The sequence below is a fragment of the Lagopus muta genome, chromosome 2 (genome assembly GCF_023343835.1).
Source record: "Lagopus muta isolate bLagMut1 chromosome 2, bLagMut1 primary, whole genome shotgun sequence".
Lineage (NCBI taxonomy): Eukaryota > Metazoa > Chordata > Aves > Galliformes > Phasianidae > Lagopus > Lagopus muta.
The window spans coordinates 93722788-93748074 of NC_064434.1; the positions used below are offsets into that span (position 1 = coordinate 93722788).

General features: G+C 44.0%; 2 protein-coding genes across 2 annotated transcripts; one reads left to right on the forward strand and one right to left on the reverse strand.

Annotated features, from left to right (window-relative positions):
- Window positions 1–29: 29 nt before the first annotated feature.
- Window positions 30–4098, reverse strand: MORN2 (MORN repeat containing 2). The gene is made up of 5 exons (XM_048935713.1): window positions 4076–4098; window positions 3895–3945; window positions 3355–3461; window positions 2252–2388; window positions 30–518 (listed from the first exon to the last, which is right to left on the reverse strand). The coding sequence occupies exons 1-5, from the start codon at window positions 4089–4091 to the stop codon at window positions 416–418; spliced, it is 414 nt and encodes a 137-aa protein (XP_048791670.1). The 5' UTR covers window positions 4092–4098; the 3' UTR covers window positions 30–415.
- DHX57 (DExH-box helicase 57) lies at window positions 4075–25026 on the forward strand. The gene is made up of 24 exons (XM_048935708.1): window positions 4075–4178; window positions 5109–5343; window positions 5991–6143; window positions 6402–6572; window positions 7215–8026; window positions 9407–9597; window positions 10285–10406; window positions 11259–11454; window positions 12047–12171; window positions 13437–13570; window positions 14187–14241; window positions 15252–15454; window positions 17147–17263; window positions 17567–17663; window positions 18402–18575; window positions 18781–18981; window positions 19722–19998; window positions 20351–20446; window positions 20541–20624; window positions 20759–20896; window positions 21647–21721; window positions 22166–22300; window positions 23225–23425; window positions 23533–25026. The coding sequence occupies exons 2-24, from the start codon at window positions 5117–5119 to the stop codon at window positions 23674–23676; spliced, it is 4128 nt and encodes a 1375-aa protein (XP_048791665.1). The 5' UTR covers window positions 4075–4178; window positions 5109–5116; the 3' UTR covers window positions 23677–25026.
- Window positions 25027–25287: the final 261 nt, after the last annotated feature.

Here is a 25287-nt window from a genome sequence, read left to right on the forward strand (position 1 = left end):
GCTCTCTGTCCTGATCCCGCTGCGCAGTGCCACGCTTAGTGCAAATGCAAGCACTGTGTTTCCAAAGGCTTCTGTGGGTTGGCAGGTTTGTTTTCCAGGGAAAAATTAGAGAAGTTGAGCGTAAATTAGGATTAGTTTGCTGATACATGTTGTTTGAAACCCAGCAAGAAAGAAATTCCTAGGTCAAGTTAAAATTAAAAAAAAATTCCAGTAATTTACTGCTCTACTTCTAAATTTAACCCATTCAACCCCATTCCTCTGTTTATTTCATCTGATCAATTTGCTAAGAAAAATAACTGTATTTTATTTACCAGTGACCAAAGGCATCATTTTTAATGAATACATGAAGAAATCAATGACAGCTGTTGAACCTAGAGTGAGATCAAATGGGGTTAGCTTTGACAGTGCCAAATAGCTACATTTTCAGCTTATGCTTCAGTCCTGCTGCTTTTGTGCCATTGAATGTGCCAGTCCACACCACTCCATTTTCATCTATGAAGTCTCCTTCACCTTCCATCCTGTAACAACATAAATCCAGCCTGTTAATAAAGCATGCAGTCAGATTGTGGCAGCACAGTGATCTGTGCACAAGCTGGATAAGCAAACTGCCAGAATCAGAACGCTCATAGTCTAGGCCAAATACCTGCCTTCACTTTCTCCTACATGTAAAAGTTTTGATTTACAAGCCAGGAAGGTTTATGAAGCACATAGATAGCACAGGTGAACTTGGTTACAGCCAAGTAACACACTCCTTTGCAAAAGTGTACTTACACCAACATCTTGCCAGCATGTAGCCTGTACTGGAAAATAATAGTAGTCCTAATCTTGATTTGGAATTGTCAGGGTTTGAGTCCTATCACATTTATCTTGACTTTCAGCAGGGTATCCTAAAGATATGTGTAGTGTATGCAGCCAGCTGTAATAAATCATTTTCTCCTAACCTTTCCCTGTCCTATGTATTTTTACGAGAAAGTGCAAGGATTTACAGCCTCCAGTGGGAAGAAAAGTAACTGCCACATTAACTGAGTACTCATAAATCATTTATTTCTGCTGATCTTTGAAAGCTGTGACCAAGCTCATCATTATACCTGAGAACTGCTGTAAAGAGGAGATGTCTGTATATCAGCATCACTTGCAAATGAGGGGAAATAACTTCTAAAACCAATTACTGGAGATTTGTTCCCCTTGAAAATGAAGATACCCAGCAGTCACAGTGAGTTCCATGGTGCTGCCTATCTGTGTTCTCTTATGAAAGCTACAGTGATCTGGTGAACTAACACTTAGCTTGTGTGAGTAGGTGGAAATTAGCAATCCTGAAGCCTGGCAAAAGAGCCTGCTTTGGGCTGCCAGGGAGCACCATGTGCTAATGATCAGAAACCAGTGTCAAGAAAGGAAAAGCAGGGTGCATCAGCAGCAGTGTTTTAATTAAATAAAATCACAGGTTTAAAGCAGTGCTATTAGTTTTTCTGTACTTGTTGCTGCCAGCCCTTTTGCACTGGGCTGCGTTTTCCCAGGAGGGCACAGGCATCAACACTAAGATGAAAGAAACCACCTGTAAAGTGTGTGATCTGGTGCTGAATGCCCTTGCTATGGTGGTGGGTATTCACAGTTTTAGACTTCACATAGAAGTCGCATCTGACATTTAGTATGACCACAAAGGACAGCAACTCTGGCAAATGTTAACATGCCAGGTAGTAGTGTAAAATGTCTTTAACTTTCCACCAAAAACTTGAGGTTAATATACAGGTTCCCATTTTGTATTCAGGTATGTTCTGCAAATGCTTACTTCATTTAGTGTCTTAATTATTTAAAAATTAGCCCTACTTCTGTACTACTGTGGCTGTTCTTTTTGGTCAGCAGGGCAAGGCAGGGCTGCTTTCAGAATAAATACTGTATTTGAACTATGCATATATATTTCTGATTTATTGCAGATACTCAACTGAGGAGATACTTAAAGAAAAATCTGAATCAAACTTAGCAAAATTGACAGAGAGGTCACTCATGGAGACCTGTCAACACAAAACCAGATGGGTGTCTGTAATAACCATCTTGAAAACTGTTGACTGGGATCAAATCTCTGGCTTTTGACTGCTCTGATGAGGTGGATACAGCTGGGACCTGCAATCTCAGGTAGCCAGTGCAAGTTTCAGTGGTAGCAAGGGAAACATACCCCCATGCTGGGTGAATTTCACGTTGACTTCTTACCTTATGAAATCAAAACTCACAGAAAAAATTTCTGCTTCAAACGTACTTGTTTTCATTGAATGGTCCAATGTACTTTGCTCCACTTGGAAATGTGTAAGTTCCTGCCCCGTGATACATGTTGTCTTTGAACTCGCCTTCATAAACAGCCCCAGAAGGATGTTCTAGCCTTCCAGTACCATTCATCTGCATTTAGTGAGAGATGATGGATAAAGGTTAATGTGTATTCTTATGGTATTATTTCCTTTTATGACACTATTCTTTCAGATTGCTACTTGTGGGCCTTCTATCCCATTCAGGTAAGTGAAGAGGACTGTTTTCTTAAGATTTAGACAGGTTTCTACCTCTGCAAGCACTTTAAATAACAGCTTAGAGTTTCTGGCTAGCCACAGCATCCATTAAATCTTTCCTCTCCTGATAGTCCCACAGGACCTTTATAATCTGTGCAGCAGGGAATTGCTGTCCCCAGCCATACAAATAACTCATTTATTCTGACAGCCTGAGGGGTTAATTATGTTTTCTGGAATTTCTTTCTGATCAAGGCAGAGCAAATCTTTCATTTGTTCAGCCTTGGCCATTAAGCCAAGCATTTTTGTAGCATATGTTCTTGTGTAAGGGTGAGAAAAGGATAGACTAGATCTAATAAAGATGCTGTTTTTTAACTTCTGTCTCTTATTTATTTCAGAGATCTCTCCATTATCAGCAAAATAAGAAGTTTTTGTGTACCTAATAATTCATCTGGGGAATTCAATAACCAAGGACAGCCAAAGACAGTGGTGTATCTATTGATGATCAGAGCTCTCCTGTTTGGTCAAGGGAAGTGTGTGTGGGGTGCACAAACACACACAGGTAGGCTGTGTGCAGCCCACTGTGCACGCGCAGCCCATCAGCAGGGCACCACTGCCGTGGTGTTTCAGCAGGGCCAACAGTGACTGGTGTATCTGCGGGAGCCTCTGGAGGCAGCAAGGTGTCCAAGTACTCCACGTGCCTGAAGCGTTCAGGCTGGGCTTTGCCAGGATTCCCCAGTGGATGAAGAGCCTGGTGTTGATCTGGTCCTTCTCAGGTAATGGCTGTCCTTTCCATGCATCTAGGAGTAGGTGTACTGAGACATTCCAAGCCCAAAGTTTGAAATGAAGGAATACTTAAAATTACCTTGTCATTTAACCAGTTACCAATGTATATCATTCCGTTGGCACTGGTATGAACTCCAAGCCCATTCCTCTGCAACAAACCCTCAGGTGTCTTTTTGCATTCCCCTTCTAGGAAAAGAAACTGGTATTTTCAGTTAAAACATCACTGAGACAACAACAACAACAACAAAAAAGCAACTATGAGTTCCTGAAGGGCATATCTTGCATCTGCAGGTAGGCTACCCCAGCTGGGCAGGTGGGATGAGCAAGGCCAGCCAGAGCAGCTCAGGGCTGTTCCTCTGCCACCACGGAGCCCCAGTGCTGGGGGCACAGGGAAGAGCAACCCCCGGGGACCATCGCGAGAGTGGCACCTTTTTTTTAACGCCCTGAAGGGTTAAGGGTGATCCTGCCTCGGTGCAGGGAGCTCGGGGGGGAGGCGGGTTCAGGTGACCTGTCGGCTCACCAGCTGACATCCCCAAAGGGCAGATTTCTTCTTTTCTCATCCCACGCAAAATGGAAAAAAAAAAAAAAAAAAGGAATTAGTGCCTATCGACTGTCTTACCATACTTTTCTTTGTTTGGGAACATGAAAGATACTTTAAAAACGACAGCATCTGTTGAGAAAGAAGGACGAGCGTGGAGTGCAATTAGCTGAAACCCCGGCCCTCGCACATCAGCTAGAATAGCCGTTACTTGCGAAGAGCGCGGCGGGGCAGGAGGAGGGAAAAGGGGAGATAGGAGTACCCTCCATGGTTGCCATGCGGAAGTGTTCGCCGTCGCTAGGAGGGTGGGCGCACCGGAAGAGGAAGGCGGCAACTTCCGGGTCGAGGAGCGCTGCGGCGGGCCGGTGAGGAGAGCAGCGGGGAGCGGGAGCCTGGGCTGTGGGGGCTGGGGTCTGGGGCTGGCCGAGGTGTGCAGCTGTCCCTGCAGCAGTTCTCACAGAGTCACGGAATGATTTGGGTTGGAAGGGGCCGTAAAAGCCGTCCGCATTCGTACCCTGCCGTGGGCAGCGGCGCTTCCCACCAGCTCAGCTCCCCACGGCCCCATCCAGTCTGGCCTGGAGAGCCTCCAGGGATGGGATACCACGGCTTCTATGGGCAGCAGCGCCAGGGTCCTATTTATGCTAGAGATTTTCTTCTTTGTATTTTACCTGAATCTGCCCTCTTTCAGTTAAAACCATCCCCCTTGTCCTATTGCTACGTGCCCTCATAAAACAGTCTGTCCGTCTGCGGGGTCGTGATGCTGTGCGTATGTTAATATTGGACAACAGAACTGATAACAGCTGCTTTACACTGGGGGACTTGCCTTGAGGCTGGTGAGGGTCCTGCTGTGAGAAGGGCTCCCTCGTCACCCCTCTGGGTGCTCAGCTGTCTGGGCAGCTCTTTGCAGAAGGAACAGGTCAGGAGCAGATTTAAGCTCCCTGCTGTGAAATGTCCCGTGGAGGTTTGTTCTTTGCACTCCCTTGTTCAAGGAAGTGCCATCGCAGTACAGATCTGGGGCTGGGCAGCACTGCTGATAGGCTCACCCTGCTTTCTCAGGGCCTGCAATTGGAGTGGCTGTGAAAAAAATTTGGATCGCTTTTGTGTTCTAAAACCACAGAACTTGTGTGGCAGTGTTCTGGAAGAATGTGCTTACTTTCAGGTGCATACAGGTGATTAATTGCACTTTGAGAAGAGAGCTTCTCTTGTCACACAGAAAAACAAATAATGTGCACCTGGGTGGTTATTTTGTACTAAGTCACCTTCATAACTAAGGGCTATTTTTTTTTTTTCCTCAGCAAGAAACATGAGCTCAGGAGCAAAGAGGAGAGGAAGGCCCAACAGAGGAGGAGGAAGAGGAGGAGGAGGAGGAGGAGGAAAAGGGAGAGGAGGAGGTGGCAGTGGTGGAAGAGGAGGAGGCAGCAGTGGCCGTTCAAACAAGCCTCAGCTCGGTGGAAATAGGAAATGTTCAACCAGAATTTGGGATGATGGAGATGACTTTTGTCTCTTTGAGGAACCAAGGCTGGAAACCAGGTCCTTCTATTAATTTTGAAATACAGAGGTGTTGGGGATGATTTGGGGCTGTGTTTTGGGGTGTAATTGAATATGCACAAAAGTAAAGGAATGTTGAAGCTGTTTCTTCAAGTATGAATCAATATTTATTTTTTTTAATCAACTTGTAGCATTTTATAGCTAGGAAAGTTCTTAAAAGGCTTGAAGCTCTGATTTTTTTTTTTTTTCTTTGCCTATGAAGTAATGTCCAAACATATTTGATCAGAAGACACCAATAAACACGGGATACTCATTTATTTGTATTCCAAAGCAGAAGCTAAATTATGGAAAATAAGCAGTAAATGGATGAATTTGGTATCCTAAACGTATTGTGACCAATCTAGCTTAGAAATACGTGGCTGTACTGTTGTCTGAAAGTAGTGGAATGTGGCACAGTTTTTACTAAATCACATTGGATGTGACAGAATAAAATATGTGTGTGCATCCACATGTGCACTAATGCAGGTGCACACATCCTGGTCACGTAAGAGTGAACCCAAGTGAGCAACTGCTTTGGTAATGGGAGTGTCTGTTTTGAAACTGAGGTTTCGATTGAGTCCTGAAGTTCAGCTTCGCATACCTGTTCAGTCAACAGTAGGCAGGCAAATAACCATTGTTTTCTTCTTTAGATCAAATGTTTCTTCCAGAAGAGGAGGGCAAACGAAACAAAGACCTGAAGCCAAAATGCCTCTGCAGACCATCCATATGACAACAGAGAATCAGAGAAGAGTGAAGGAACTTCTTCGAGAGCTTCAAGGGCAGGATCTGGCTCCTGAATCAGAGTTAGTTTAAACTTCTAAATGCGTTAACAGGCACTGTTGGGAAAATAAAAAAATGGTATTCTTTTCCTCCCTATAACTTTTAAATTTATCTCAAGTCATGTGATTTTGAATCTACTCTGTTCCTCTATGATGTTAACTCAGAGAAAGGGAAGGTGCAATTCCTCATTTAAGTGGAGGATTTAAAGTTGCAGGGACACAATCTTGTATCTATTCAGCAGTATAATTTTGTTTCACTTTAATTTGATAACCTTTTATTAGAGTAGCTGGTTCTGGTGAAGATGACGATGAACCTGATTACCTTGATGATGAGCAGTGCTGGTCAACAGATCAGGAAGTTTCTGACGTGACACCAAGGTCTTCTGCTGAGGTAGCTGCCCACAACATTGTGGAAAGCGAAGTGTCTCCATTTGCTGTGCACAAGCTCTCCAGGTGATTATTTCCAGTTAACGATTTGTGTGCTGAAGAGGCAAGTCGTTAGTCTCAGCACTGTAAACCCTCAGTGCTTTGAATTCCACCTGACTCCAGAGAGAGTCTGTGTTCAGGAATTCTGAGTTTGTATCTCCTCAAGATTTGATCCTCAAGTGGATGAACTTAAAATAACGGTTTTATGAAAATAAAGAGTTGTAGCATTTTTATGGCAAAATTTTCAATTCTTTCTCTAAGATAATGAAACAAGTACTGGGAAAGCTCAGGCAGCACTGCTGTTACATATGTTTATTCTGGGTAGGTGTAATTTTGTTAGCTTTCTTCATCCATTTTGCTTAGATCTGAGCATTTCTTAACATTTTTTATTTCTTTTCTGTGTGAGAGGGCTCAGCTTTTTCTGAAGAGCTTTATAGTGGGCAGTATCCTCTAACTGCTATCTGCTGCGTTCTGATATGAGACAGTTGCTACGTAAACTGTCACCTTCAAAACAACAGACCTTTGGGGGCTTTTGTTTTTCAGGCAATAGCAATGCTGTCTCATGCTGTATGTACTTCCTTACTTTGAGCCTCATTTAGCAGATCTGTGGTTGTTTTACTTCGTTCTCTGTCACTCACTTGTTGCCATGTGGTCTCTGTGTTGTTGTAGGTATGGTTTTGACAGTGAGCGTTGTAGGACCGTCCTGAGATCCTGCAATGGTAACATTGGGGCATCTTTGGAGCATTTGCTATTGCAGTGCTTTGCTGAGAGATATGGAGACAAGATGCAGATTTCTGCAACAGCTGCTCAGGCCAGTCAAGAAGAATGTTTAGAACAGAGACAGGAAGAAGCTTTTGCCCTACGGTCAATCTATGGAGAAAAATTTGTAGAAAGAATTCAAAACAGAGTTTGGACGTTTAGTTTGGAACTGGAATACCTAACAAACAGGCTCAGCAAATCTAAACAAAAGGGTGGTTGTGCGAGGGACACAGCAAAGCAGACTTCAAAAGAAATATGTAAATTTTATCTCCAAGGAGGCTGCAAATTTGGTTCAAAATGCAGATTCGGGCACGAATTCCCTCCAAACCACCCACTGAGATCAGCCAAGAACTCCGTAGATGATTCCCACCTCAGATCTAACAGTGATGGTCCCATATATGAACTTGAAGTAAGATTTCCTGAAGAAAACAAGTATCCACTCCAGGCACCTCTTGTGGCATTTTATACCACCGATGAGAATCTGCCTCTTGCCTGTCGTCTGCACATCGCCGAATTCCTTTTTGGAAAGGCTTTGATAGCTGCAGAGTCTGGTGAACCGGTGGTGTACACATTAGTGACGGCCTTAGAAGATGAATCTGAAATAGGCGACGTACTTGGAAGCACTCGCCACAAATACAGCGCTCCTCCTGTTTCCCATCTGGCAGCGCGTCCAGTAAAGCTGCATACAGAGTCTGCGTCTGCTTCAAATCAAGTATCAGAAGGTACCAAATTTTCATCTAGGGTTTCTGGGCTTAGAAAAAGAAGGCAGGGAGTGCAATTATGGCATCTGTTCCAAATCTGTTTCTGGAGATGAAGGTCATGTGGTGAGCCAGATCCATATTCCGTCTGCCCTCAGGAAGTCGTTTAGTAAAACTGCAGGGGAAGAGTTTTCTGCTGGCTGCAAGTGAGTTAAAGGCGTGCACAGCTAACGTCTTCCGCGTGGTAGTGCCATCGTGTTGTGTTCCAACATAGTGGATAAAATACCATGCAGAGATGTGGTGTGAGCTCACTTGAAACTGACCTGGTGTGTGTCCAGAAGCATGTTTGGAAGGTAATGGGGAAGGTTACTGGTGAGCTTTCACACGCCTGTTACTCATCAACACAACAGTATCTTCATAGGGAAAAAAAAATTACCCACCCTTCCTCACAACTAATTTTGTAAAGTTGGATTTTGTGCATAGTGTTACAGGCAAGTCTAAGAATGGTTCTCTTTTTCATTCTTTTGCAAGCTCGATATTAATTCTTTTGCAAGCTAGATATATTCCACAGGGAGAATGTTGTGACCCTGTGCCATTTGTGGCAGGGTGACAAGTAGCTGCGTGGCTTAAATTACCTTCTGACTCCCAGTTCCAAAGCTGGTTTATTCTAAGGCAAACTTTCTTAAAAAGAGCTTGCAAGAATAATAACATCACAATGTAGAGCACCTGAATAGTGTCAGCCTGTTTTTTGCTGTTTTGTTTTATTACAGTAAAATACATTATTCCTATTCTTAACACCTCCACAGCAAAGTAGCTTTGTTCCAGAAATTGAAGTCGGAGCTTTCAAAGAATCTTCCTTGTGCTACAAAATACTCAACTTTGATAAATGCAGCCTTAATGCTTTTGAGGGCTAGCTTACTGTGTGAGCAGCCCTGTGTAAACCGATAGGCACTAAGCACTAAAGTGTCTACTCCAGTTTCAGTCTTGGCTTAAAAGTCATTGGCAGTGGCAGTAACACTAACCACTTAGTGTTACAGTGGAGTTTTAATCAGTTTAGGCTGGTGTTGCCATCACCTGTGCTGCATCCCAGTAGCTCTGTGGTGATTTGGAGCAGACCGGTTGCCAGTCAGGTTTGCCCTGTGGCCACCCAGACTGTGGTGCTGCAGAGCGCAGCTGGGGTAATTGTGACAAGTGGGATGCAGCTGGAGAAGTTGTGCTTTGCCTGACAGGAGGTTTGCTGGTGGTGCTGAACTGAGTGCGTGTCAAAAACTGCCCTACAGGCCCTCATCTCCTGTTTAACAAGGTTCTTTATTGAGAGCACTACTGGAAAATGCATCTATTTTCTACTGTGCTGATGGAGGTATCTGCCTTGATAATACCTGAATGTTTGTTCTCTGTTTCAAGCTTCGGCAGCATCAGAGCCTCCAGAGGAAGAGGTGGCAGAAGAAGAGGAGGAGGATGAGCCCCAACAAGTCATTGTGGAGAATGAGAGTTATGTGAACCTCAAGAAAAAGCTTTCTAGAAAGTATGATGTCCACTCCAAATCTACATATAATGAAAACGTTAAAATCTGTATGCAATTTCGGCTGAAAAAGGTATAGTATACAAAGCAGAATGTCTTTGTTATGGACACTTTAGAGAAATACATATTTAAAACAATGGGCTGCTGTTTCACTCTTTTTGTTTTCTTACTACTGTTGCTCATCTTCCATTAGTTCAGCAAACAGTGCATCTAACATCTGTCACCAGTTGTGTACTTCCCCTGAAAGAGAATGAAATATGCAATGCTAAATGTTGTTTCAGAAGAGATGTAGGCTGGATTGATTTGTTTGTGTTGATCTTTTGCAAACAAACTGCATCTTTTTCTCAGTGCAGAAGCTGCTGTTTCATCTGATAGGATTCTGCTGCCTTTGAGCAACCTGCAAGGAATCTCGCAAAGCTATTTCAGCACTGTCAGATAGTTAGAAGGGAAAAAATCAATAGCAGTTTATATATGGGAGCTTTCATCTGACTATCAGATTGTATATCCTGGTAGAAGGTTGCTGAGGCTGCTTCTGCATGCTAAGATACAGCAAATACTTCAGAGAATAACAGCAACATTAGTTTGGTGTTTTAGAAAACATCCTTTTGCTCTATTTAATAGAAAAGCTTGATGCAAGGAAAGAAATATGTGGATTATTGTATGCAGGGTGTCTCTTTAAGGTCAAAAGGACTGTTAGCATCCAACATTGTTGAATCTAGAACACCACAAATACCCCTTTCTTAACTGTATTGCGTCTCAGTCTTCTAGACGCTTCCAGTCCATGCTGCATGAAAGGCAGAAGCTCCCTGCATGGCAAGAGAGAGAAACTATTCTTGATTTGCTGACAAGTCACCAAGTTCTTGTTGTGAGTGGCATGACAGGGTAAGAGTGTGATTGTGCATTCAGGCTTTATGTATTAAACTGTACATGGAAGAATGTGAAACATACAGAATCATAGAATATTCCAAGTTGGAAGGGACCTGTAAAGATCATCAAATCCAACTCTGGCTCCACACAGCACCTCCCCAAAGTCAGACCATATGTCTGCAAGCATCTTCCAGGTGCTACCTGAACTCATCAGTTTGGTGCCATGAGCACTGCCTTGGGGAGCCTGTTCCAATGCCCAACCATTCTCCAATCTCTGGAGAAGAACCTTTTCATGATATCCAGTCTGAGCCTCCTGTTTCACAGCTTTATGCTGTCCTCTTGGGTTCTATCTCTGGTCACTGGAAAGAGATCAGCGCTGCTCCTCCACTCCCCCTTGAGAGAAAGCCACAGGCTGCCCAGCAGCCTCCCCTCGGCCTCCTCTGCTCTGGGCTGAACAAACCCAGACACCTCAGCACTCCTCACATCCCTCGCCCTCTAGACTCCTCACCATCTTTATAGCCCTCTTTTGGACACTGCAATAGTTTCATGTCCTCTTGAGGCTGTGGCACCCAAAAAGATTTTCTCTGTGAGGTCATTTGTTCATACTTGGATCAAGTCAGCTCTCGTATAACTTTTCAAAAATTAATTGCTGGAAAGCCTATGTGGGAGAAAAGATTAGGGTTATTAATCATTCCTGAGCAATGGCAGCAATCTTACATGAAGTTCATATAAAGAATGACATTAATGGAACAAAGCAGATTGCAGGTGGAATGCAGTCTGTTTATCTGGATGGAAGGCGTTTGCCTTTCATTGAGCTTTGTTTTTTGTCACTGTGTTTTAATTGATGCCTGCTTTTTTGTCATGCAGATGCGGGAAAACCACTCAGATTCCTCAGTTTATTTTGGATAACTCATTGCAAGGTTCTCCAAACACAGTTGCAAACATCATCTGTACTCAGCCTCGCAGGATCTCTGCCATTTCTGTGGCTGAGCGTGTAGCCAAAGAGAGAACAGAAAGGGTTGGTGTCACTGTTGGCTATCAGATCCGCTTAGAAAGTGTAAAGGTATGTGCTTTGCTTATTGGTTTTCATTTAGTTCTATTGAAACATGCCTAGTGCTTGTCTAGGATACAGAATGTCTGTCCTATATCCACCATACAGTGAGATCAGGAAGTCTGTGTCACCCATATTTTATAATGTATTATAAAAAATATATATATTTCATCCTGAATTGCACAGTCCATTTCACAGAATGAGAGTGCAGTTCTGCGTCTGGTGTTGTTTGTCTCTGAGACAGTGGGTGAAGGCCCTGAGAATGACGCTCAGTACTAGAAGTACTTTTCCTCTAGAGCTTATCTGAGCACACTGACTTCATTTCCCTGCCTGTTTCCATTTATCTCCAAGTTGGTTATCACAAAACAGCTTCCAAAGGAAAAGCAGTTGTTTATTTACCACTTACAGTTAGCAATGCCTCCTTGTATGAAGCGGATGCTCTTAAGTTTTAATCAGCAAAGAAAAATTATCCAGTCCTGTCTCCATCAAGGATTGTTTGTTTCCTTGCTGTCGTACCCAGCACCCAGCAGAAGCTTTATTGCCCCACTTTGCGCTGTGTTAAGTTGTGCACAGCCCATCCAACTGCTGTATTTTACCTTTCCAGTCCTCAGCTACCAGACTGCTGTACTGCACCACAGGTGTGCTGCTGAGGAGGCTTGAAGGTGATCTGACTTTGCAGGGCATTACACACGTTATTGTTGATGAGGTTCATGAAAGAACGGAAGAAAGGTGAGTGATCTTTGATCCCGTAAGCAAAACGAAGAAACAATCAGAGAGGTGATGATGAAGATGCAGTGTCTGAAGTTGTTTGTGGCAGTAAGAACGGGCTGGTGGAATGAGTCTGGTTTAAGGTTTTTATCTTAAGACTGTTGATGTGTTGTGTTGCAGCAGCTGTAAAGTGAGCACATCTCTTAAATTCTGTTCTTCCAATCTGCCATCATGTTGCAGTGATTTTAAGAAGAGGTTTTGGATGATGGGGGGGAATTGGTAACTTTTTACATTTTTCTGATTTTCTGGTTCTCAACTCCTCCCTTGTTTCAGCTTATTATGAAATAAGCACAGTTCTTCAGATAACCTTGTGGGAACTGTTTTTCTTTCTGTAAACTAGGTGGCAAAGGTCTTTTTCTTGGATGCTTTCCTTGTGAAATACTGAAATACAGTGGGCTTAGAGGAGGCTTTGGTTGTGAGCTGTTGGTCTACAGCTCTGGTTGTAGTTTAGCCCCATAAAAGGATGTGTCTCTCTCAAGGATTCTTCTTCTCATCTAAAATTGCTTATAACCTTAGGCGTGTCACAAAAGCCATTAAATGCTTAGGGGAAAATACAGCGAGCAGGGAAGAAGTTTGAGTAGCTCTCTCAGTGGGGAAGGAGCAAAAGTGACTCATCTGTTAATTAATTTGTTACCTAATGTTCTTGTCATTTATGTAGTTATTTTATAAGGTAACTAGAGCATTTTAAATACATTTGCTAAGTAATCCTGGCCCTCTAGTAAGGAAAAGCCAGAAAATAATGTGTGTGGGAAACATAGGGTCACAGCCTAACCAGTGATTGAGCACCTGGGGACAGGGTGTAGCCAGCCCTGGGAGCACAGGGGTGAGCAATTCAGCTGTGCCACCAGAACCCAGCCTCATTTAAGGGCTGGTGGTTGCAAGGCAAGCATCTCAGTGTGGAGATGGTCTCCTTTAGAGTGTTCAGCCAGCCCTGGTCCTCACAAAGGGGTAAGTGATTCCTCCTCTGTTACACTGCCTTTCTTGGGTGATGTGAAACTGGTTGAAGGCAATTTTAGCTGCTGTCTGCCTGTCCTCACAGGAGTAGATGGGCTTCCACTAACTCACTGCATTGTTAGCTCCTGCTGTTCTAAGAAGCTCATGGTGTTGATGTGACTCTATTGCCATGCTACTGAAAACACTGAAAGTGGAGAGAATATGGATGGCAAAAAGAGGTCTGAAAGCTAACAATGAAAAAAGTCAACTGTTTTTTTGCTTGCTTTCTTCAGTGACTTCTTGCTGCTGGTTTTGAAGGATATAATGATTCAGAGACCAGACCTGCGCATTATCCTAATGAGTGCCACCTTGAATGCAGAGCTTTTCTCTCAATACTTTCACTCCTGTCCAATTATTAACATACCAGGTGAAAACAGACATTTTTATTATCTTGTCAATATTCATTGCTTTAGAGCTTTGGTTTTGTTTTTTTCTGCTTGTGGAATGTTTCTGTATTTCTGTGTACATCAGTGTTGAATGGGAAAAAAGATAGTTTTAACTCTGGTTCTAAGCAAAGTGCCAACTATACATAGTTGCAAGATGTGCATTTCTTCAGTAACTGCAATTACAAGGTCTTAAACGAAAAAGCTAGTGGGTTCATCAGAAAAGTCTTGGAAACTGAGTCTTTTTGAAGCTTTTCTTATACCAGCAGAATTTCCCTCCCTAAAAGCTGAAAGTGACAAGATGTGTATGGTGTGGTTCCCTGAGCTACTTTCACCACAGCTTAAACTTCCTGTAAGGGTATCAGCCCTTCTCTGACTGTGTGTGTGTGTGCGTGTTGCCAAACCATGCTTGGAAAACATCTGCTGTAAGAGCACAGAGGGATACAGATGAGAGTCCCATGTTAGGTTTTTCAGGTCACAGAGGTGGATGAAGGGTTAAAGTGGTGAAGCCTGGGTGTGAAATCATAAGCAGTGTAACATAATTGCCATCTTTTGTCTCTTCTGTGGCACCTAGATTTACTTCCTTACGTTCCCTTTTAGGTCGAACATTTCCTGTAGATCAGTTTTTTCTGGAAGATGTGATTGCAATGACAAGGTATGAAACTGCCAGACTGTCTCAGATGTGTTTGAAATTTAAAGTTGCACTGTACCTGTGCATAAATTAAAAAAAAAATAGTACTATCAGCTATCCCCATTACTTGAAGACGTGGAGTCCTGCTAAAGCACAGGCTATAAAAGATGCTCCTTATAACTCTATGGGATCTACAGTACTGTGCCAAAACCTTTTCTGAGTTAGATACCATGTAAATACTCAAGAAGTGAACTTTGCTAACTTGTGTTAGTGCTTGTGTATTGACAGAACTACCTCCTCATCCACCCCTTGTTTGTTTCACTGGTGATTAGATATTGGCAAGCAAAAGTTGTTAGATTTCTTCACTGAAGGTGAAAAATAGCAGAATTTCCTTTTTGTAAGCTTTACCTCGCAGCAGAAAGTGAGACAAATATTCCTGCTATCAATAGTAGCTGCTGGAGAGTCATAGCAGCTCAGATACTCCAGATAGTAAATCAGTCAGCTGTTCTGAGTTATAAGCAGATTGTTGCTCTGAGCTGCTTTCTGAGTTTAGCTCACATTTGCAGTCCAGGTGTTTCTCATTACAGCTTTTAGAACGCTCTCCTCCCACTATGGAGACCTCTCTCCTCAGCCCAAAGCTGGCTAAAACTTTGAGCACTGATGACTTGTTAGCATGGGAGAGAAGAGCTGTAGTGCAGGTGACGGTGCTTTCTTGGCCACAGTTTATTCTGGAACTGCCTTGCACTGAAGTTAGAGTTGCTCAATAACTTGAGTTGCGCTGGGGCTTAACGGCTCACTTTGCCATGCCCTTCCATCAGTAAAATTGAATCTGTTTTAAAAGTGCTGCTTCACCTGTCCTTACAGTGGAGTTGGAGCAGTAACATGAATTGCAGTCAGTGTGAAATACAATTACATATAAATCTGAGAGGAACTTTGTATAGCTGTGATGCCCTGTCTCTGTAGCTAAATACTGCATGGGGCTGTTGGGCTTCTTTCCTTGCCACTTGAAGATTATTCATTCCTCTGCTGTGCAGGTATGTCTTAGAGGACAGCAGTCCCTACAGGCGCAAGACAAAGCAAGAAAACAAACTGACTGCAAGACACAAAAGAACTGCATTTGAAGAAGTGGAGGAGGACTTGAGACGTGCTGGTTTGCTGGAAGATGCTGACTCAGCTGTCAAGGATTCAGACCCTGACCAAAAATTGACTCTGAAGCAGCTGCTTAAGCGATACAAAGGTGAGCCCCTTCTTAAATCCAGTAGGTTTGCAAATAAGATTTGTAAGCCAACATGTTATGCTAGCATATTATAGTGTATGTTGAATGCAGGTGCGTAATTCAGAATTCTATAGTGGTGAAGTTAAGCTAGTTGCTGCTTTCTAGATGGGAAACCTTGTAAGCTTTGAAAAACAAAACAAACTTCATTTTCTTAAACTGTAACAAAGATCTGGACTGCAAACAGCTTTTCGAGCATCTGAAAAGGGGTAGTTCTCAGCTGCTGTCTGTTTCCATCTCTTTTTGGATAACTAGTTGACTTTGAGTTTTCTTTACCTGTTCTTGCTGGACCGGTTTTACATAATGCTTAGCATGCATCTGCCTCAAGGTTCAATATCACTTCAGCATCATGAGCCTTCCTTGAGAAGACAAGTCACTGTGAAAGGCTTAATGAAGAGGGCAGACCTTTCCATTAACTCCTCCCACTCTCAACGTCAAAATACTCCCTGCGCTTTGTCTCCTTCCTGCACACCCTCATGCCATAATGGTGAGCTCTCCAGTGGCAGTGAGTGAGAGTCATTGCTCTCAATTGCTTTTCAGATTTCTGCTGGAGATTTAGCATCTCAGAAGGGTAATGGGGTTGGTCTGTTTTTGAGCTGATGTAAGAAATGTTGGAAGGAAGAAGAGAGAGAGCCTGAGAAGGTATCAGTAAATCATAGAATCATGTAATGGCCTGGGTTGAAAGGGACCTAAAAGATGGTCTATTTCTAACCCCCAGCCATGGGCAGGGCTGCCCCCCAGCACAGGCTGCCAAGGGCCACATCCAGCTTGGCCTGGAGCGTCTCCAGGGATAGGGCACCACAGCTTCTCTGGGCAGCAGTGCCAGGGCCTTGCTGTCCTGTGAATGAAAAAAATCCCCCTAAACATCTAATCTAAATACCCCTTTTAGCTTAAAGCCATCCTTCCTTGTCCTGTTGCTATCGGACCATGTAGAAGTAGATCTCCCTCCTGGTTATAAGCTCCCCTCAAGTACTGGAAGGCTGCAGTGAGATCTCCCTGGAGCCTTCTTTGCTCCAGGTTGAACAAGCCCAGCTCCCTCAGCCTTTCTTCATGGGAGAGGAAGGGACAGTCTCTTCCTTGTCCCTGCTGCCACCCCTCCATTGATGCAGCCCACAGCACTGTTGGCCTTGTGGGCTGCAAGCGCCCAGGTGGCTCACATACAGCTTTGGTCCACTAGGACCCTCCAGGTCCTTCTCTGCAGTGCTGCTCTCAGTAAGTTCTTTTCCCAGTCTACACACGTATCTGGGATTGCTCCAGCCTAAGAGCAACAGCGTGCACTTGGCCTTGTGGAACCTCATTAGGTTCATGTGGGCCCACTTCTTGAGCCTGTCCAGGTCCCTTTGGATGGCATCCCTTCCTTTTATTGTATCAACTGCACCACTGACCACGTGAAGGCTTCCAGCTCCTCCTACTATAAGTATGCTCACAGATAAATAATGGTCTAGGCTTTATACAGGGCAAATGTGAACCCTGATAAGGTGTGAGAAAAGCAGAGCTGGACCAGAGTGACTTGTGAGGCTGCCTCTGTCTGGTATAAACCAGGTGCTGTTTAGGCTGAGTTGTGCATGTTTACACAGCCATGGTGGTTGGCTGTATCCAGTGTGTGAATTTTATGAGAGATGAACTCAACTGTGTTGTTTCTTTCTATTTCCCTAGGGGTCAACAAGACGGTGTTAAAAACAATGTCTGTCATGGACTTGGACAAAGTTAATCTGGAATTAATTGAAGCCTTGCTGGAGTGGATAGTTGATGGCAAACATTCATACCCCCCAGGTATCTCACACTGAGAGATGAACAGAGGTAGATTCACAGAGATTGTGCACTTGTAGACAGCCTCAGGATAATGTTTTGTGTTCAGTGTTCTGAGTAACAAAAACCCTGATATGCATAGGGTGGGGTAAGATGAGAATAGTCTACTTTGGAAAGTCTTTGGTGAGAAACTGTTGCAGCCTGTCTGCTTTTTGTACAAGAACTGCAGAACAGGGCTGGAGCTTTGCCTTGGCCTTCTGCATTAATAACGTATCCTAGCATCATTTCTATTGAGTGATCATTATTTTTCTTGATTGACATACTTAGGTGCTGTGTTAATATTTTTGCCTGGTCTAGCAGAAATCAAGATGCTTTATGAGCAGCTCCAGTCTAATGCCCTTTTTAATAACAGACACAGCAAGAGGTAAGGCACAAAAATTCCCAGATGGTATCTTTACCCATTAAAAAAAGAGTAGCTTTCAGCACAGTCTGCTTTTATCAAGGGACAAATAAAGTTTATTAAATGTGTGTTTGTGATATGACCCAGTCAAGGTAATTCCTCCTCTACTGTCTTACTGACTTGCTCTGATTGGTTTTTTTTATCTCAGAAGTTTCAAAGGTGTCAATTTTGTTACCTGTTGTAGTACTCAGAAATCCTAGTGCTGAGTTTCTCTACCTTATGCTCTGCATGGTCCAGTGCACTGTTAAAAACTTCTCCTCAGCTATTGTTCTCTTTCAGAATGTGCCCTAAAAAGCCTTCAGCTGTTACTGTGGTTGTATTGGATCACAGATTGCTACATGGAGATGTACCTGGATCTCCATGACTAAACAGTAGTTACACAGATGCCTTTGATAAGGTTGACTGGAGTGATCCTTTCCAGTCTGGCATTATAAATTGAATGTTCTGGACTGTTCACAGGAGACAGGTTTGTTTTTTTTTTCAGCCCCATTCTGAGACCTGTTCCTTCTGCAGACTTCTCCAACCCTCCCTTAGGACATGTCTTAAAATTGATACGGCAGGGAAGTTTGCCATTTTTTACGTAAATTTGAATAGCTGTGTGCATTGTCTGATAGTGGCAGTGCAAAAGTGCATGCAGGCAGACTGTTCCCAGGAGGAAAAAAGCAGAGATGTGCTGAGCATACTCTCGTACTTTTCCTCCAGGTGTGTTGTTTATCCCCTTCATTCTTCGCTGTCCAGTGAAGAACAGCAGTCTGTGTTCCTCCGCCCTCCTGCAGGAGTTATCAAAATCATCATCTCTACCAACATTGCAGAAACATCTGTCACCATTGATGATGTGGTCTATGTGATTGATTCCGGAAAAATGAAAGAGAAAAGGTATTGGGATTCATTCCTGTTCTGTGCAGAGAGCTGGGAAGAACCTGAAGGAGCTGCTAGGAGGTGGGGGAACCAGTCTGGACCCAGATCCAGCTGCAGGAGTGGGAATTGGGTCCATATAGAGGTTGGCAGCATCTGTCTGCTTGAGCTGCAGCTTGTTCACCCTGCACCCACGAATATAAGCCTATTTCTTGCTCTCCTGTAGGTATGACCCAAGCAAAGGAATGGAAAGTCTGGAAGACACGTTTGTGTCCAGGGCCAATGCTCTGCAAAGGAAAGGACGAGCGGGCCGTGTGGCCTCAGGTGTCTGCTTCCATCTTTTTACTAGCCATCACTATAACCATCAGCTCATAAAACAGCAGTTACCAGAAATACAAAGAGTGCCCTTGGAGCAGCTTTGTCTGAGGTGAGCTGTTGTTTCTATGTTACCTGAAAGATTCAGTGTAGAATGTCCTCCCTCCACATCAGGAAGTATCTGAAATGTCCTTATTAAGGAATTTAGTTCCTTCAGTAGCATCACAAAACCAAGAAACTTGCTTTGGAGGTTTCAGGTTCCCTTGATCTCACTATCACAGTCCCTCTGAATCCAGAGATCTAATCATGCCATGTCTCAGATCTCCCTATATTCCTGCACAGTGCTTAACTCTTATTTGGCACTAGGAAAAGGGTCTCGCCCCCTGAGAAGATGCTTGCATTCCTGTGCTCTGGACCCACACCAGATGTTTATCTCTCTATGCTAAATTCTCCCTCAGAGTTGTTGGGTAACCTAGTGCAGTAAGTCCAAACCTGGATCCACCACCACCATAACACCAATGCTAAATGAAGAGACCTTTTTGCTCCTGCCTCACTCTATACACACCTTTATACAAGAAAGAAACAAAACAAGAAAAAAATGTTTTTTCAGAGAAAGCTTCATTTTAAAACCCTATGTGATAAATAAGAATCTGTTCTTCCTGACTGTGAGACTGGATGGAGGTAAGCCATCCATATGGCTTCCTGAGTTTGATCAGTCTTTACAGAACCTCTTAAGGGGCCATGTTTTTGAAGTAGATTTGCTGTGTTTTTGATAAATGCTTGCTCTAAGCATCCTGTCTGTGGAATTAAGCTGCCTTCTTTTTCTTCCAATTTTTTTTGCCCCTCCTTAAGAATTAAGATTCTGGAGATGTTTTCTGCACAGAGCCTTCATTCTGTTCTGTCACGACTAATTGAGCCCCCCAGAACTGAGTCTCTGCGGGCATCAAAGCTGCGTCTACAAGACTTGGGAGCGTTAACTGCAGATGAAAAGCTCACTCCTCTGGGATATCACTTGGCTTCCCTGCCTGTTGATGTCAGGATTGGCAAACTAATGCTGTTTGGCACCATCTTCCGCTGCCTGGATCCTGCACTCACAATAGCAGCCAGTCTGGCTTTTAAGTCACCCTTTGTAAGTATTCTTAGTCACATTTCCAGCTTTGAAAGCAGTACATTTTCATACAGCAGTGAATGCTGCTGTGAACTGCAGCATGCTATTCCTGGGTATTTTTACTCTCCTTTTTAGCCTCCCCAGTTTATATGCTTGATGCAGTGCTCATCAGAAGAGTCATTACAAGTAGATGATGAAAGTCATGCAGCAGTGACACAAGTAGTAGTTACAAGCAAGCATTGAAACAATGCTGTTACTACAGTTAATAAACATTAAGTGCCGCCAGTCCGTTTTGTCCAGGTTTAGTGTAAAAATTGAAAGCAAATATAAGAAGCAGTTACATGGTGAGATTAATCTGTTCCTGCCTTTCTAGGTGTCCCCGTGGGATAAAAGGGAAGAAGCAAACAAAAAGAAGTTGGACTTTGCAGTAGGAAACAGCGACTATCTGGCTCTTCTTCAGGCGTATAAGGTGAGCTAAAAATGATAAGCCTCTATCGGAGGTCTGTGATGTATCACAGTGTGAATGTCAGTACTTCAAGGTTTGCTTTTGCCTTTTCAATTAGGGATGGCGTTTAAGTACCAAAGAGGGCTCTCAGGCAAGCTACAACTATTGCAGGGAGAACTTCTTATCAGGAAGAGTTCTTCAGGTCAGTCAGTTTTTGTGGCCTCGTGCAGGGACTGGTTGAGGACACTGAGGCAGAGTTCTGGTGCCTAAACCGAGCAAGCTGTGGGCTCTCTTGCCTCTGTGGGTCTCACATCACAGACCTTTCTTTCTCTGTAGGAAATTGCTAGTCTGAAAAGACAGTTCACAGAGCTGCTTTCCGACATTGGGTTTGTGAAGGAGGGGTTAAGAGCCAGGGACATTGAGAGGAAGTGGTCCCAGGAAGGCGATGGTGTCTTGGATGCCACAGGAGAAGAGGTAATTTGTAGCATTTTGGTGCTTTGAACAGATGTTGCAGCTTTTGATGTGGCCTGAATGCTAGCTGTTAGCTCTAGCCTGATGGGCTTCTGGATGTGACCTTGCAACAAACACCTCCTACCTGTTAAGTTTTTCTTCCCTGTATGGTATTAACCTCCATTACTTCAGACCCTACGTGCCCAAGAACAGGACCAGGTATGGAGGTGAGACTGACACAGCAGTGTGTTCTGAGAAAGTGAAATGCTGCTGTCCTGGCACACACGGTGGCAGCGAGTGCTGGAAGGACACAGGTCTGATTCATGGGCTGGACTGAATGCTGGCATTAGTGCAGGCTTTATTTTGGGGAATGGAATTGCGTTACAGAGCAGGCAGTGAAATACTTCAGCATTGCAGACAATGCTCAGAAAGCTGTACCTGCTGAGCTGGAGATCTCCTGGGGCTACGTGGCAGGGCAGTAAGAGCTTGGTAGCTGTAGCGTCTCCCTGCATGTTGGGATGTGTGCTTTCTTTCCCTACTTTGTAGCCAGAAATGAGAACAATTAGATAGCTGGTGTCTCGTGTGCTCCAAATAGCTCTTGGGCAGCACTTCAGTCTAGTCTGAGACCTCTGGACCAACGACTGGTCGTTTGCTGTAAAACACAGCAGTGCAGCTATACAAGGAAATCAGTCTCAGCAGTGGATTCATTCCAGCAGCAGGGCTTTGTCTTTTGACCTACCTGCAGGGTGCTTAATGTGTTCATTAATTTCGCAGGCGAATTCAAATGCGGAGAACATCAAGCTGATCTCAGCTATGTTGTGTGCTGCGCTGTATCCCAACGTTGTCCAGGTAAAAGAATGCTTTTTCACTCTTTGAAGTTGATGCATTGTTAGAAATGCTGCTACACAGCAGTTACACAGCATGTCCACACTGCCAGCTGCAGCATGGCCTGACTGTGGTGGACCACAGCCTGCTTTAGGTTTCCAAAGCTGCTTGTGCCAGAGCCAGGTTGCCCAACTCCTGTTTGATACCACTGCTGGTCCTGTGGTTTTTTAGTGCCACAGAAATGCCAGCAGCGAATCTTTTTAAGAACCTACTGTAAATTACAACTTTTTAGAAGACAGAGGTTACCAATGAAATGTCAGTGTTTAGACAGTACCTGCAGTATAGCATCTGTCTTTAGTGACTTGTTTACTGCCTGAGAATCTGTTGTTGATAAAACAGAAGTTCTGGAAGTGAATTCATAATTCTGGTACAGCAGATTTTTGTAACTCTTTGTCTTGCACCATAAAGGTTAAGAAGCCAGAGGGCAAATATCAGAAGACCAGTACAGGAGCTGTCAAAATGCAACCAAAAGCAGAAGAGCTGAAGTTTGTTACAAAAAATGATGGTTATGTTCACATTCACCCTTCATCTGTGAATTATCAGGTCAGGATTTTTATTTTTTCCCTTCGGACAAACTGTTTTATTAAAACAAAAATCACCTTTCCTTGAACAGATGAGAAGTGAGGGAGCCTTTTGAAGCTTAAGAAAAAAATGCTTAATGATTATCTCCCTGTTGATAAATAAGGGTGTATTGCTCTTGAGCACAGAATTAAACTTCATCCTCTGGAGTAGAATTAGAAGACAAGGAGACCCCCTCCATCAATGTTTCGCTGTGTCCACAAAGCTGCACACAAAAGTGCAGTTGTGGCACTCCCCAGCTTCTCCTTGCTATTAAGGTAGCATGCATGCAGTGTTTTCGTACATACAGGTCACCCAACCTGAGGCTGAGGTATTATGTATTGGTAAGTAATCTCTGGCCAAATAATCTGATTTGTTTCTTCATGGGTCCTCAAAACTCAATAGTTTCCCTTCTGTCTTAATAGTCATTTTTAGCTAAGAGCTCTTCTTCTTACCATGATAGATGGTAGCACTGTCTAATGAGGTCTGCCTCTATATTTGAGGATTCTGTTTTTCCAGGTTATAAATCACTTGCTTAAAGCGTGGGGCTCTTATTGTTAACTGCAAAACGAGGTTTTAAAGACTTTTCAGTCACTTTCTTTTACAAGAGCACATGAAATCTCTGTAGTGTGAAAAAGAGCTGGGGCCCTTGAGGTGTGGTTGGCAATCAGCTGATTTGTGACAAGCTTACTGCAGAGTGTGTGGGAGCAGGGCTAACTCAAGAAGTTGAGGGCAGCTGTCATGGCCTGAAGAGCCTGTGAAATGTGTGGGCACACTTGCTGTTCCTTGCAGCTCTTGCAGGCAATCCCATATTTGCCCGAGCGGGCTGCAGTACAAGTGATGCTGTAAGGAGGGCAGTACACATGTTCTTTGTGGCTAACCGCAGTCTTTTGGGCTCTGCCATTGCAGACCAGGCACTTTGAGAGCCCCTACCTGGTGTACCACGAGAAGATCAAGACCAGCCGCGTGTTCATTCGAGACTGCAGCATGGTGTCAGTGTACCCGCTGGTGCTGCTGGGAGGCGGGCAGGTTCACATGCAGCTGCAGAAGGGAGAGTTTGTCATTTCCCTCGATGACGGGTGGATACGGTTTGTGGCAGCCTCTCACCAGGTAAGGGGAAGGGATCATGCTGGGCGTGCTGCAGAGCTCTGTGTTTGAGATGGGGGAGGTGCGTTTCAGGAGCTTTGCGCTCACCTGTGTGTTGTGCTGTGTGCCAGGTGGCTGAGCTGGTGAAAGAGCTGCGCTGTGAACTCGACCAGTTGCTGCAGGATAAGATCAAGAATCCCAGCATGGATTTATGCATGTGCCCTCGTGGGTCTCGCATCATTGGTATGATTGTAAAGCTTGTGACCACACAGTAAGGTGTGAGTGGCTTTCTGTAAAGACGCAGCCTGCGTCGTTAGAGCCTGATAACAGACCAGGTAACATCAGAGTCTTTATGTATTTGTTATCTGAGAACATGGGGCTGATCTCTGGAACACCAGGCTGGCAGTGATGCTGTTGGCTGGTGTGGGTTTTTATTTTGACAGTTTGCAGAAAGCTTGCCTGTTGCTAACAGCATGCCTTACAGTAGGACACAGGAAAATGGCAAATTTTGCAGGAGGAGTAGAAACCAACTATAAGAGCACGTTTTTCTGTGAAACTGTACATTGGCAGAAAGGGGTTGTGGTCACAGAACTGCTACACAGCTGCTGCTTCTAATGATGTCTGAAAGCATCTGCTCTTAAATTGGTTCAAACTCAATTCTACATTTTGAGCGAGATTTCACTGAGGCGATTGGTCTTTAACCCAAAGCCCTTAAAAAGGGAGACTCAGTCTAAGAGTCCAGTTGGACTAACTTCCTGGATCAGCACAGAATGCTGTGGCTTAAATGTATTGCTGCAGGAAAAGGTGGCTATTTCCCCTGAAAGAAGGGTTTTTCAGGCCTCCTGAACTGTGGAACACAGCAGAAAGGGGGGAGGGGACTGCTGTAGCCCCCTGAAAAATTACTTCACTGGAACATAGTGCTGGTTGTTAAATGCTTCTCAGGGGTGGTATTCCTCCTGCCACCGTTGTATCACTGACTTTGGAGGAGGGGAGGGAATTTTCACCAGTCTTGCTCTGAGGAAGCACTGTTAACAGACACGTGTGAAGACTACAGTAATGAAATAGTATTACTTCCTTTATCACACTGCTGGTTTGTGATGTTTAGGGTTTCAGAACTGGAACTGCTCGATGTAATGGCAGTTGCAAATGGTAGTAGTTGATTTTGCTGTCGTCTGTGGTAGAAAAACAGCAAACACCATCTCTACCACCAGACGTGCCTACAAGCAGCCTACAAGCAGCCTTCAAGCTGAGGAAGGAGCAGAGTGGCAAGCATTTCTCTAGTTAAATATGTGCAGAAGCGGTGAAAAAAAGAGCATAAACTGTGCTAAGGCTGACTACTGCTACAGTAGGACAGGTTCTGCACTACGCTGAGTTGCAGAAGACTCTCCTGTACCTCTGCCCCACACCTTGTTGATGCCAGCAAGAGAACGCATCAACAGTAGCACCATCTTCTGTAGCTGCATACCTGGACATTGCTACTTGGTTTTTCTGAGGTCTGGCAAAGAGCTGCTTAAAGCCAACTACTCTTGTGCAAACTTTGTAGCGCTTCAGAGAAGTTTTCTGTGTGTTGTCAAGACAGTGTGCAGCCCTTAGCTGTATGAGGTGGCACCATCAAAAGTGATGCTGCTTCTGTGTACAGCTGGCAGTCTCTCCTGTTCAGCATCAACGAACAGCAGCTACGCGTAGGTTGGCTGCAGAGTGCAATAGGAACAGATCCCATTTCTCACTTTGGACTTTTGTACTTTCAAAATGGTATCCCTCTTCAATAAAAGCATTTTGCAACCATCAAGGAGTGTAGTGCTTTGGATGGAAAGTAGCACTCAAGGAAGTCCTGTGGGATTCTTTTCTCTCCCTCTCATGCTAAATTCAGGGGACAAGAGCAGCAG